The sequence below is a fragment of the Saccostrea cucullata genome, unplaced genomic scaffold (genome assembly GCF_032062105.1).
Source record: "Saccostrea cucullata isolate Sc308-1 unplaced genomic scaffold, CSIRO_AGI_Scuc_v1 ctg1184, whole genome shotgun sequence".
Classification (NCBI taxonomy): Eukaryota; Metazoa; Mollusca; class Bivalvia; order Ostreida; family Ostreidae; genus Saccostrea; species Saccostrea cuccullata.
The window spans coordinates 107,657-122,833 of NW_026940761.1; the positions used below are offsets into that span (position 1 = coordinate 107,657).

Genomic DNA, 15,177 nt, shown 5'->3' on the forward strand with positions numbered 1-15,177 from the left:
AGATACTTAAATATAGCCATAAAATGTCGAAAGTAGGTCATCGTGACCTACATTTAGGTCGAAATTTTTCAAGGACCCAAGATGCATATACTGACCAGGTTTGATGATAGTAGGTCTGAAGGTAATCAAAATATGCGTTTTAAACAATTTGAAAACAAATTCAATCAAAGGCCTGAAGGGCCTGCGAGTTGACTCGCTCGAGTCAATTGAGTCTTTTCATACATATGGGCACCATACCTCAATATATTCAGTTTATTTTGCATCTTAAGGGATTGAATACTGGTATTATATGTCTGATCCATGTTCTGTTCATAAATAAAGTGTATATTGCTTTTCCTTTATCTATACAGGTTGGCACTAATGGGCTTCCGTATTATTTTGACTGGATTCTATAATGAATTTCAGCACATTAGCTGAAGTGGTCAGTGTTATGGGATAATTAGGTTAAAGATTCACACAGCAAATCTGGATTCTAAAAATAGATTTTCAACAACAACTAGCTGCAGCTAATGAGAGCAGCAGGTGTTTGTGTTAGGGAGTATTCTAGGTCAATTATAAATAAACTTCAGATGGGAAGATTAGATCCGCCTAACATGCTTTAACATATATTCATACGCAGTAATTTTACATCATACAGGTATTTAATCAAAAATTTCTTTAAAAGCATATGAGGCAAAAAGAATGTTACAGTATGAAATTTTATACAGTTTTTACCTCTTAAGTTTATACAATCACTCAAACCAAAGCATTTTTTGCTAGAACTATTATATTTGGCGTATGGATCACCTTGATGAATGTGTGAAAAATTTTACAGCTCTGAAACGGTTATGTCGACAGGGAGTAGCTCGCTACGCGAGCCAACTCAAAAAGTAGGTCACAGTGACCTACTTTTTCATAAGTATGTTTTAAGGTCCCAAGATGCATCAAAGTACAAGATTTGATGATTCTAAACCTCCCAGTGTCTGAAATAAGGGGTTTAATGTTTTTAAATGGATAAGTCATAAAGTTCAAAAAGTAGGTCACAGTGACCTACTTTTAAGTTGACGTTGTTCGAGGACCCAAGATGCATCAACTGACAAAGTTTGATGATCATAGGCCTTAAAGTGTCCAAAATATGCCTTCAAATCAATTTGAAAGGAAATCCCCGCAAAATTTAAAAAATAGGTCACCGTGACCTACTTTTGAGTTAACATGATGTGAAGTCATAAGATGCATCAACTTACAAGAATTGATGATCCTAGTCCTTATAGTAAGCAAAATATACACATTTTTATTAATTGTAAATTTAGGTCAACTTTGAAGTGACCTTGAGACCACGCCCTTTGCCCCAGGGTAATTCCCCGTGCAAATTTTAATCTTCGACATATCCTGATTCTTGTATGTAAGTTTGGTGAAAATCTGCCTGGTGGTTATGGAGAAGATTTTTTTAGCAACCAGTACTTTTGGTTTTGTTTTCCTGAGTATCTCCCCTTGTTTTAGGGTCCCAACCCTTATTTTTGTATAAATGGTAGCCCTTGGGCCAAGGATACCCTGTAACAAATTTGGTACTGATTGGCCAAGGGGTTCTTGAGTTATGGCCCATATTCTAAAAAGTTTACGCACACCGCACAAATGGCCATAGCATTAGCTCTTTGAGCCTTTGGCTCAGAAGAGCTAATAAGGATGAGCACTTAATCAGTGTATATAAGACCTTCACTTTGCATTTTCAATTATCTCCTAAATCCTCGCCGGACTTGAAGCATGAAGGAACGAAGACAAATAATTCGTTTTCACAGGTAAACTGGTATTTGCATAATTTTTTTTGTTGTCCCCCGCTTGAAAAGTAGGGGATATTAATTTGGGTCTTTCCGTCCGTCCGTCTTTCTGTCTGTCTGTAACGCTTTCGTTTCCTCGCGATATCTCGTGAACCCTTTGAGCTTTTGCAATCAAATTTTACATAACAACTTTCTGTGGCATAAGGAAGACCCCTACAGATTTTGAGGTCAAAAGGTCAAAGTTCAAGGTCGTAAACTTATACATTCTCTCTGTATGAAACACTATCCTTTCCGGGCGATATCTCACGAAGATTTTGAGCTTTTGCAATGTAATTTTATACCAAACGTCCCTAGGATTTCTCTCAACCCTCTCAAAGTGCCCCCTGTTTCTTTAATTAGTATTTATTGTATTACATATCGCTATTTTTAGCACTGGGGCATGAGGAAAGTAAATATGTATAAAACAGGTTCTCGGTGGACTGTATATTCTTATTACATCTTTTAGAACTGTTTAATAAAGGTTAAATTAGACACCATGCATTGTGTAAAATTCTGACAATATCAAACGTGAAAATTTACATGTATCTGACTTCACCTTTGCATATAATTTTCGCCTATGTAAAGTAGCTCCGTGGTCTGGTGATATGTCTCTCGCTTCACATGTGAGAGGTCTCGAGTTCGAATCCCGAACGATTCATGTTCTCTTTTTACGAAATACTTTTTTTACTAAATGATTGTATTCAGCATGTGAAATGAAAAAAATATGAGGTCTGACTTGTACAAACTCATAAAATCATCATTACAGTGTGATAAATATTCCATATAAAAAGAATCTTCTATACACATAATAATTTCAAAAGAATAAGCAATCACATCTTCATACTAGTATCTATATTGGCATATTTAATTGTCCCCCCGCTTGAAAAGTGGGGGATATATTAATTTGGGTCTGTCCGTCTGTCCATCTGTCATTCTGTCTGACTGTCTGTAACACTTTCGTTTCCACACAATATCTCGAGAACCCTTTGAGCTTTCGCAATGTTTGCATATCAACTCCATATTAATTTTGAGGTCCAAAGGTCAAGGTCGTAAATTCGCAAATTCTTTTATAACACTTTCGTTTCCGCGCGATACCTCAAAAAACCTTTGAGCTTTTGCCATGAAATTTTACATAACAACTCCATGTGGCCTAAGGAATAAACCTATTTATTTTGAGGTCAAAAGGTCAAAGTTCAAGGTCGTAAACTTATACATTATATCTGTGTGTAACACTATCCTTTCCGGGCGATATTTCAAGAGGATTTTGAGCTTTTGCAATTTAATTTTATACCAAAACTACCTAGGACCTCTCTCACCCCTCTCAAAGTGTCCTGCCCTGTTTGTTTTATTAGTATTTATTGTATTACATGTCACTATTTTTAGCACAGGGGCATGAGGAGAGTTATAACTTATAAAACAGGTTCTCAGCGGACTTTATATTCTTATTACATTAGAATTGTTTAATAAAGGTTTAATTAGACACCATGCATTATGTAAAATTTTGACAATACCGAACGTAAATATGTAAATACATGTATGTGACTTCATCTTTGCATATAATTTTCGCAACTATAAAACAGTTCCGTGGTCTAGTGCTATGTCTCTCACTTCACATGCGAGAGTTCCCCGGTTCGAATCCAGGAAGATCCATTTTCTTTTTTTTCCAAATACTTTTTTTTAACTGAATGATAGTATTCAGCATGTGAAATGAAAAAAAAATATGTGGTCTGGCTTGTACAAACTCATAAAATCATTATTACAGTATGATAAATATTCCATATAAAAAGAATCTTCCATACACATAATAAAGAAAAAGCAATCAAATCTTTATATGCATATTGACATACATGTATTTTAGTTGCTTCAGTATACATGTATACATTTAATAATTCTACAAATTCAGTGAGGGGGGTCTGACTTTTTCCCTAAGCGGGGACAGGAATTCTCTGAATTAGCTTGTTATTTTTTTTATTATACAGAATATATAATGATTCAGTCGCAATTTTTTTATGGCGAAGACACCGAAAAATTTTAGTGCTTTACGTAAACTCTGCAACACAGTTAAATTTCAAACGCTGGAGAACCCTGAAAAAAGATTGTTTATATTCTATAAACAATGTCAAATACATGATTTTTGTTTGAAACTTGTATTATTCTATCATGAACTTCTACAAGCTAAATATAAATAATATTGATTGTAAAGAATTACCAAAAGTACACAAATGGTCAACTACATTGAATAAGTAATGTATCAATTACATTACCATAAATCTTAATATTTATATTTACATATTATTACACATATCAATTACACTTATACAAAAAAGATTGTACTTCATTACAAAAGTTACAAATACACCACATATACAGATACACACATTTATAGTTCTAGCTGCAATAATGTATCACTTCCCATATTTTTTTTTCTAATGAAAGAGCTCAAGAACATATGAAATAAAAAAAAAAGTATCAGAAAAGGCTACATTATTACAGGTAATGCAGTTCTGGTAAGTGTAAATTACCTACGAAAAAATATTGCACCAAATATGAAATCAGTTTAGAAATAATTTTGCTCAAAGTAAATGTATAAAGAGTTGTAACATTTAACATTATTCTTGTATTAAGGCACAAAATGTTACACAAAGTAAATGCAAAAGACCAGTGAAAATATCAATGTAAGTTCATTTTCTTTTCAAATATGGTCCATGAAAAAAAAAAATCAATAAAATATCAGCAGAAGTATTTGTATCATCTTTTTCTTCTTTGCTACATGTAACATATGTAACCTATATGCATACAAATGAAACACCTATGGTGATAAAGCCTACGTTTTTAAAACAATTTCAATTCACTGTATATCGATGCTTCTATGTTGAAACAAATTCATAGCCCTGCTGTGGACACCATTATATATTTTATGTGAAAGTCTGCCTTGGGTCTTACTTTCCCAAAAAAGGACATTTTTAGATTTTCTCAATGTATCTTAAAAGTTTATATGGATCTGTTATTTCTCAATCTGGACTAAACGTTCTTCAGATGGGTTTTTTCAATGACTTGAGCATATTTTGGGGGTACACTTTTTACATAGGACCTGCATGTTTTTTTTTTTTTAAATGTTTTTCACCCTAATTTTAGATGTGCTTTTTTACACCATTGCACACAATACATGCAACTTTGTGGTATTCATTAATTATTTTAAAAAATGGCATTGTCTACCACTTGAGAAATGGAAAAGAGAGAAATTAAGTTAGCTCTATGTCATAATGCTCTTATTTCTGATTAAATAACAATTACATACAATATTATCATTAAAAAGTACAACATTTAAATACAGTAAAATAAACAAAAATCAAATTAGAAACTGTATTTCCTAACCTGAAAATTAACAATGTTGAAATAAATAATTAGGAAAAATAATAATACAAACAATTTGCCAACAACATAATATGCCAGAGATTGCGTATTCAGTCACACTTCTTAAGAGCAGAGTTTGACATCAATATTGTTTATTTTAGTGTATATAAACGGCAGGCTACTCAGCCATAATTTACATGTTATTCATAAAAATGTTCAATAAACATCAGGGAAACTCTTCTTTCAATTGTAAGTTTCACGAATAAATACACAAACATTGCATTAAATACTTGAGTTCATTCGTTAAAAAAAACTTGAATGATAACAAATTGATTGATCTTGAATAATAGAAGATCTCTGGATTTGGATGCTAAAAGCCAAACACTAAATTTGCCAAATCCGGTAATACCTAGTTCCAAAGAAATTACATGTAGCTGGATTTGGCAACAGGCCAGATTAGATTACATTTTAAACAAATGAAATAACCTTAAGGGACTTGATATTTACATCATATTAGACAAGATGTTGGAATTCACAGCATTTGAAATAGACAAGTTAATAGACTGTAATTAGCTATTCAAAGATCAACTTCTCATTTCAGCCTCAATTTCCTCAAATCACACATCAAATAGTTTCATCTGCATTTGCTCAGCAACTTCAAAAATATTGACCAGCAGTAGTTATAAAGTTTCTTTCAAAACATGAAATTGTTCAATATAGACAAAAATAATTTGTCTCAGGCAAAAAAAAATTAAACAAAAAAAAACTGTTAAAAAAAATCAAAACCCAATGAGAATGCTACATTATAAATGCCTACACAGAGAATACAGCTTTTTTTCGAACAATTTGGTCATGGTATATAATATAGACTTAAATATAAACTACATGTATATGATTTTAAGTAGAACATAAATATAAATATTCAATGTATAATTGCACCACTTCAATGCTCCTGCTTTGCACGATCTTCTCTCTGTTTCTGGATTGTGTCAGCATTATACAAAGCCTCCTTGGCCAAAAAGTTTTCTCTGAGCATCTGTAACTTAACTTTGAAAGGCATGTCGGGAATTAGGTACATCACAAGCCACGTACAAAACACCACTAAATTCTGAAAACAAAAATAGCAAGCTATGTACAAAACACTATTAAATTCTGAAAAAATATAATAAAGCCAAAATCACTGAAGATATATATACCATATAAGTGGAAATTTTAGCAAGACCCAAATTTAGCGAATTGTCCTTACTGTGCTTACAAATGGGTTTTAAATTTTTAGAGAGCGATTTTCGAGATATAAAGAGGTCACCAAAGAAGCCATTACAACTAAATTTTGTATTACAGATAAATTTTTACTGTCACAAAATTAATATAAAATGACCAAGATTTAATGAATTAAAAGACAAATATTACATGTACTGTGGAATTATTTAGGTTCATTGGATTCCTCAGTTATACATATATTTTTGGGGCTGAATGCCAAAAAAATTCCAGGCTTTATTCATTTTCATTTCTATTTTCAAGAAATATCACAATGACCAGCATATATAAATGTACAACAATATTATTGGAAATTCTTAACGTTTTTTTTTTCTTTTAGGAAAGAGCAAGGGCTTACCTCAAAAACAACAACAAAAGCCAGTTTAGCTGCAATGATGTGCCAATACGCCATAGTGAAGTCATAGTCTCCAGGCATGCCGGGGTCTTCAGCAAAAAATCCTCGGTACCTGGAATGTATAACATTTTATCTAGGAGCAATTTGTGGTTTGAGGGTATTTCTTGTAATTATTCTTTTAAGTAAAAATGAAAGTAAATATAATGAACACAGAAACTTAAACTATAGCAATTAGCCCTGTAATGCTGGCTAATTTTACAGTGAGATTCAAACACTGTTACTCACCTGCATTCAGTAACGTTGCCAAACACATCCATTTTCTTGTCATCGGGGATACTTTGGTCCTGGAAGTACTGCACCTTAAACACGGACAGACTGAAGTTGGTGTACCCTGACAGTGTTTGATTACTGTAGCCATAATAATAGACCAACTTAGGGATAAACTCCGATGTAAACGCAATGATCGCAGCCTAAAAACAAGGAAAAAAGTATTATTATTTAAAAATTCAACATACTCACACACACACCCTCTCACACACAAAATTTCTGATTATTTTTGTTTTATGAAAAAAGAGAACTATTACCTATAAAGTTGAATTATTGAGAATATTTAATTAAATAAATCTCATCACTCTCTATTTGTTGGAATAATAATCATACTCACACAAAATTTAGAATTTCAAAAAAAATATTTTTTATTCTTAAAATACAACTACACTTGTGTATCTACAAATTGCAGGGTTTTTCTAAACTTTATCATACTTGTATCCTAAAAATTAATTTACATGTCATTGTTCAGTAAATGATAGATAACGTACATAATTTGTACACAGATTGTAACTTACATTAGAAACCACTGCTATAGCTGAGATTCCTCGTAAGATTCCAAACCAAATACCTACATCACATGATTAAATTAATTATCACATAATACCTACATCACATGATTAAATTAATTATCACATGACTTACTTATTTTAAAATTAAAAAAAATTGATAAGAATTATGAAGAAATTTGTTTTTAATAGTAATACCATATAAGTGGAAATTTTAGCGAGACGCAAATTTAGCGATTTGTCCTTAAAAACTGGTAATCTATTTTTATCGAGATGTGATTTAAGTGTTTTTAAAATGCACATTAAAGACTGAAGCTATAACAAATAAAATGCAATTAATTTTTAGCGATATTCAATTTTAGCGATCGCGGCAACCTAGCTAATAATGCCAAAATTAAATCCTCGCTAAAATTTCTAATAGAACGGTATTGTAATCACAATTCAGTGATGAGTATTTCAACAAAAAATATATTGCACAAAAACTAAAAATACATTATCGAACAATTAATTATCAAATGAGAATATATGACATGACTGATTGTATCATTTAATCTTAATCAAAGAACATATATTGACTTCAAAGATGGATCTAACATCCGATTATTATGATTTTTTTTCTTACAATTTCCTTCAGCCTAATGAGAAATAACTTCAATGTAGAACTAAATGCAAGTCTTTCTCTATCTTTATTGTGCTCATTCATTCCAACATTACCTATATCTTGAGCTCGTTCAATCTGACTTTACCTATATCTTGAGCTCGTTCAGCTAAGGGTCTCTTCCACTGTGTGGTGAACTTGTAAGCATCCACTCGGATCTCTATAATGTTGTTAATGAGTGCAAACAGAGGTGCTAGAGGAAAAGCAGCCACAAAAATTGTCACAAAGCCATACTGAATCACTGAAAAGAAATTAACCAAAAAATCAACAAAGCCATTATGATTCTATGAAAAGATTGACACAACTGGAGATCAAACAAAAGATATGCTGTGAAATATTCGTGGGGGGTTAATTTTCGTTGTTTTTGAGGTATGAGGACACCCAAGAATTTATGACCACCACGAAATGTGAAATTTTATATGCATTACTACAGTACCGACCAGACCCAACCTGACACCAAAGCAGTCCCAGAAAGCAGTCCCTGGGACTGCTCTGGGACTGCTCTGGGACCGCTATGGGACTGCTCTGGGACTGCTATGAAAAGCAGTCCCAGCAGTCCCAGCTGCCCCTGGGACTGCTTTCTGGGACTGCTTTGTTCACTGATGTGTGACAAAGGTTCTGAGTGACATGATAGCTCCGCCCCCTTGTGTATTCTGAATTTGCAGGCTCCCTATTGTTTTGTTTACTTGCAGCAGAGAGGAGTTTTAACTGTTTAATACGCAAGGATTTCTTATAATCTTTTAATAACTGGAGATTACATGTTTTATAGTTAATTTATAGTTTTAGGAACTGTATATTTACACAAATGTAATAAAGAATATTTTAAAAAATAAAGTTGATATATAAGGAAGTCAGGAGGAGATTTTTATTTCTAAAGTATATAAAACTACTCATAAGAAAAAATATCTACATGTAGATTTCTTTTCTTATTAAATCTGAAATTAAATACTCAAAATTTTCATATGGCACTATTTAAAAAATCATTACATTTAGATATAAGATATTTTAATTGAAAAGGCTACACGTTTTACAAGCACCACGCTAAAAGGGTATTAGATACAACCCTCAAATAAAAATCTAACAATTTATTTTATGACATGAAATAAAATTATGCCACCATTCTTCCGTAACATAAGCAATTTGAACAAATATACGGGAATTTACAGATGAATTAGTTTTTAATTTATGAATAAGTTATTAAAAGAGTAAATTAAAAAAAAAAATTAATAAACAGTTGAAAACCTGTAATACCTGGAATTGTGATTTATTTCTTTTTTGTTTTGTTTACCTGGCCATTAATGTGTATGAACACCTGTGGTTTCAATCGCCTTTGGGCAGAAAATCAATCATGCATGTTATTTGGGTTCACGTATCAGTATTACACATCATTGAACATGCTGCACAATAAACAATGACCCTAATTTCAATCTATGTAAAAAATGTAAAACATAAAAAAGATAGATGAAATGTGTATAAATTTCTTTCAAGATTAATTAATGTTGAACATAATCTTAGGATTCTATACTGGTCACTAATACAATTTACAAATAAAACAATAATTTTTAAATAAACATGTCAGTAAAGAATAATCAATACTGAAAAATATTACTTGGCTAAATTGCCATCGGATTTTTCAAAAGCCCATATACCGGGGTACTTTTTAAAAAATGCCTTTAGAGTATCCCGATAGTATGGAAATCGGCCATGATGTATAATGAATAGATCTATTTAAAACTAATTCTGGTGAAAAATAATTAATTCAACTTTAATTTTCTGTATAGAAAATAAATATGGGAGCCAGTATCAATCACAAAAAAACCAAGATAATTGTGATTAAATATACATGTTCAGTGTAATTCATTTATGTAGGTGTGTAAGCTTTATTCCTTCAATAAATATCATTTCAAATTGTTTCAAATCTATGCGGGTACTGCTCATACATGTAAATGACCTTCACATTGTAAGGATTCCTGGCATACTACTCAGAAAAAAATTCAACTGCCTTTTATAGTTCCATTGTTTATTGGAAATCTCATTTCTGAGTTAGCCCCGCCCTTTAAATTAATAAACCCGCCCACTGGGACTGCTGGGACTGCTTTCTGGGACTGCTGGGACTGCTTTCTGAGACCGCTGGGACTGCTGGGACCGCTCTGGGACTGGTGTGGGAATGCTCTGGGACCGCTGTGGGACTGCTTTAGCAGTCCCAGAAAGCAGTCCCCGGGACAGCTCTGGGACTGCTTTGTGTCAGGTTGGGTCTGGTCGGTACTGTACTTGTCATTCTCAACCAACGAAAACAAATCCCCACAAACTAATATCTTTCCTTTGAACCTAAAAATTTTAACCCATGAAAAATATGTGATTTACAGTATATATTCTCCCACCCTTAATATGGAAGCAAATAGGAGGCTGAGGACAAGATAACATTACCCATTTCTAAGTATTCATCAAACAGTCCTAGAGCCGGCATGTTGGCCAGGTTATAGTCCTGCTCCCAGGATTACTTACCCATTTCTAAGTATTCATCAAACAGTCCCAGAGCTGGCATGTTGGCCAGGTTATAATCCTGTTCCCAGCGGGAGTACACCTTCTCTTCTGACTTCTCCTTCAAGGACTGACGTGATCGGAACCATACCATCACCTTACTATATCAAATACAGACAAAGCCTTGAAGAACATCTTATTCGTTCTTGTTTAGATTTTTTTCTTCTTTCAAAGGGAAAAAATCTAAACACTCAGTTTCTAAAATATTTATTTGCTGATTTGGACTCATGAACACATTAGAAAGATAAATTATTCAAGGAGTAATAATTATGGCAAAAAAAAATGCATGAAAAACATACATCTGCACAGTAAAAATATACCTAAGTGGACAGATGATCAAGAGATTTTACATTCATTTGGTTTCAGCTCCATAAAAATAAAAGCCAGTTATTTTACTTCATGAGTGGTACTTCTCAATATATTACACCATAATGAATTCCTACTTTACCTAGCATATACCGGTATATTAGGAGTTTTCAGTCACTATTTAGTGATGACTTACGGTATGACAATCTCCTTAAGATTGTTAATGATTTGTTTTCCCACCATGACGATGCCCAGCTGTATACAGAGCTCAATCAGGCAACCTGAGGGGTCACACTGAAAAACAAAAGTTATATGAGAATTCAGAATGAAAACAAAGGTACACTGATAATTTGGAGTAACTTGTGTTTAATCTGAATTAAACTCTCCATGTGAACAAAGCATTAAATTGAGGAAACAAGTAGAAATTTCTTAAGATTGAATTGTATTTCAAATTATCTGAATTGGGGCAGTTTACTTTCTTTTATGTGCACATTCTTTAACACTTGCTCAATTTACAAGTGAAACAAATTTCAGTTCATCATACATGAAATATACAACAAATTATTTATTATTTCAATAAGGCAGAATACAGGACAGAGCTATATGAGTTACCTCCTCTTGTCTACTGTTTATCAAACTGCGATTATAATCTCCAGGCCTTCCCACAAATCTATCAACCAAAAATAAAATAGATTTAAATATAGTTTATCAATGTTTCAAAATCAAAGTGGTGATCTTTTACTCAAGAACTGATAAGAATTTTACAGCTGATAACATTATACAAATTCCCAATGTGAGACATGGAGACCGGTTCTTTGGATGAGACCATAATTATAAACCGAGGTCCTGTGTCGCAGTAGGTGCTACTGTAGCACGAAAAAGAACCCTCCCTGCTCAATGGCTGCAAGCACTGAGTATACAACAAAATTTGCACCTCTCCAGCAGCAAGTGGTAGCGTCTCCATAAAATGAGTGAAAAATTCTCAAAAGTGACATTAAACAACATACAAACAAAACATTCTACAGACTTACTTTCCTTTGAAGAAGGCAATGTAAAATATGGAAGAGTAGAAGTTGACAAATTGGAAGAGGAACATTTTGAAGGTGAAGGCATCCTCCCACTCTGTCAGGGTCCTGTGTTGCTCTGAAAGAGAGGGGGGTAATTATAAAAAAAATTTGAATTGTTTTCATAATTAAGATAAACCACCAATTCAAAGGGGTTAAATATAAAATAATTAGATTGCTAAATTGCTGTGTGTGTGACGAAAAGTTTAATTTCTAAATTCATTAAAAAATCCACAGGTCTAAAACATTTACTTTAAGTTTTAAAGATATGCTTAAAGCTAGATCAAAGAGCAAAATTGAATTTAATAATACAACTCATAAAATTTCATCAAAATTCAAAATTAAATTTTCATTTTTCTTTTTTTGAAACTCTCTGAAAAAAAAGTTAACTTAACAATATAAAATTTAAAATTGTAAATCATGCTTCAACAAAAAAAATTTTTTTTTTATTCTAAGCTCAATCAAAATACAATTTTTTAAAATTCCCAGCTCAATCAAAAATTTTTTCATCAATAACTTAAGAATCCACAAAATTGTGCATCATGCATGTTTAAACAAAAAATTGTGAAAAATACACAGTTAAAATATATCCTGAATTCAGTTATTTTAAATTTAATATCATCAAAAAAGTGACATGAACAAAATAATTATAAATCTACTAACTTCAATTTTAAATAAATTCCTAAACCAGGCAAGAACATGGTGACGTACATCACATCTCTGTGTTGGGATAGATTATGTGATGAGTTTATAATGTATACATATTCACCTTAAAATCTTCTCATCAGCAATATAGCATGCAAACTATACAAATAACATTAATTAAGATTTCTCATGAATGAACAAATAATATATTCTACATATTATTAATAATTTTTTATTTGTACATCCAGACAAGACAATACATTGTTGTATATACTAGCAGAGAAATACATTTGTGAAATAAGACACAACTCACCTAATTCTGTGAGGAAATACGCCACTTTTTGATAGAACTACAAGATATTTAACATTGAAATTACACTTTCACACACAATAACCCTTTTTATTATATTAAAGTACATTCACATATAAAAATCTCAATCTGTTTGAAATATTTTTAACTCCAAGATTTTAAAAATCTTTTCAATCAATCTTGGAACATTTCCTACTTCATTAACATGACGTGTTTGATTTGTAAACACAATTTAAGATTATAAAAAGAGAAAATGAATATTTCATATATATCATAACTTAATACATTTACTCTCAATAACTCAACTTTTATCCAATGGAAACTCAAGTAAAAATACAAATGAGTTTCCATGCAAAATATGATTGGTGACACACATACATGTATAGCTAATACATACCGTATAACTGGATTTTATTTTTTTGCGATTTGATCCTGAAATAGGTATATTTATTTTTTGCGATTTTAATTTTTGCGATTTCACTTTGACAAAAAGTCTATTTTGATTGAATTTTATTACTAGACTGAAATTTACTCTCTATCTCTCGAAGTTTTGATTGCGCTTGTATACACGCCAATCACGCGTAAAACAGATGCAGTCTGGACTTACCTGGAAAGAGTGAAGGCCTTGGGCTGTTAATTGGGTGTTTACATAGATGACACTATACCTGTGGGTCGTCCGTGTGTTGTTATAATTAATGGGTTATTATTCACAGGGTAAATTAGAAACAAAGTCACAATTATTTTGAATTGAAACCGAGACGATAATTCTTTGAGATTAATTTAAAGAAGTTCGTTTCAGTAAGTTCCCACAGACTATGAACTTTCATTTCTGATTATAAAGAGTTTATATAATCCCAGTATAAGAAATACTACACAAGAAATTATTTTCTCAAGGACAGAAAACCGATTTAGAATTGGTAAACACTGGAGAAGCCAGAAGGACCCGATCAAGCCGTGGAATAGCCAAACCGACAATAGTGCTATTCGGGTTTCATATAAATAAATCATGAAATACAATGTAGGAACAAATAAATATTGAATCTTTAGGAATTCGTTTTATTTATTCGAAAAACAATCATTATTGTTGATATCAAGTAAATTACCTGTAAAATACAATTGAAAATGGGCATTATTTACATATACTTCCGGTATCTGTAAAAGTAGAACTTCGATGATCGCAACTGAAAATTCCTGATTTTATTTACGTATTTTTTGCGATTGAATTTTTTGCGATTATGACTTGATCGCAGTATTTCGCAAAAAATAGCACCCCGTAGAAAAATCCAGTTATACGGTATGTACATGTGTAATCTGATTTTACAAAGTTCAATGCATAGAATATTTAGATTTTATAAAATTAAGTATGATGAAAACCAAATTGATACATCCTATGATATAATGTAGAATATTGTGTATTATAAAATAGTTATGATTGTATAGCCATAACTTTCAAATTTGAGGATGATGATAATGACTAAGTTAATACAGACTGTGTTATATTTTATCGTATGTATTGTACAGTTAAGTAGCTATTATTGTAGTTATAACTTACAAAGTTGAGGATGATGATGATGACTAAGTTAATACAGGCCGCGGTGATGGAGGAGATGAAGCTGGCCCGAGTTTTGATGATGTCCTCCTTGTTACCGTACAAAATGGCTGACATCACAATACGGTAAAGAATGACGGAAAACACTGCGGCCAAGACCAATGCCAACTGTCAATAGCAAACACATGTATAATGTAACAAGAGGCCCACGGGCCTTATAGGTCACCTGAGTATCATGGAACAAGTCTTTCAACTGAGTAAAATCAAATGTGGAAGGAAGAAATATACACATTTACCCCAGGAAACTTTAATTACAATAGAGTTATATGTAAGGTACTAATTGCTTCATTTTCATGTAATAATTCTGTACCATTATCATATGCCATCAATGTACGAATTTCAGGGGTTTTTTTCGCAGAAGTATACCACATATAATAATGAAATATTCTTTGTTATGCAACTTCAATGCATTTGCAGTATGCAGATGTGGGACCCTTGAGTAACACTGA

General features: G+C 32.2%; 1 protein-coding gene across 1 annotated transcript; it reads right to left on the bottom strand.

The window, feature by feature from the left end:
- Positions 1–5,788: 5,788 nt before the first annotated feature.
- On the bottom strand, positions 5,789–14,836 carry LOC134256244 (anoctamin-4-like; the record flags this gene model as incomplete). The annotated part of the gene is made up of 11 exons (XM_062738904.1): positions 5,789–6,255; positions 6,763–6,871; positions 7,045–7,229; positions 7,605–7,657; positions 8,342–8,494; positions 10,759–10,895; positions 11,297–11,394; positions 11,713–11,770; positions 12,132–12,243; positions 13,123–13,159; positions 14,672–14,836. Coding segments are annotated over 11 exons (1,272 nt in total), but the record flags the coding sequence as incomplete, so codon positions are not given.
- Positions 14,837–15,177: the final 341 nt, after the last annotated feature.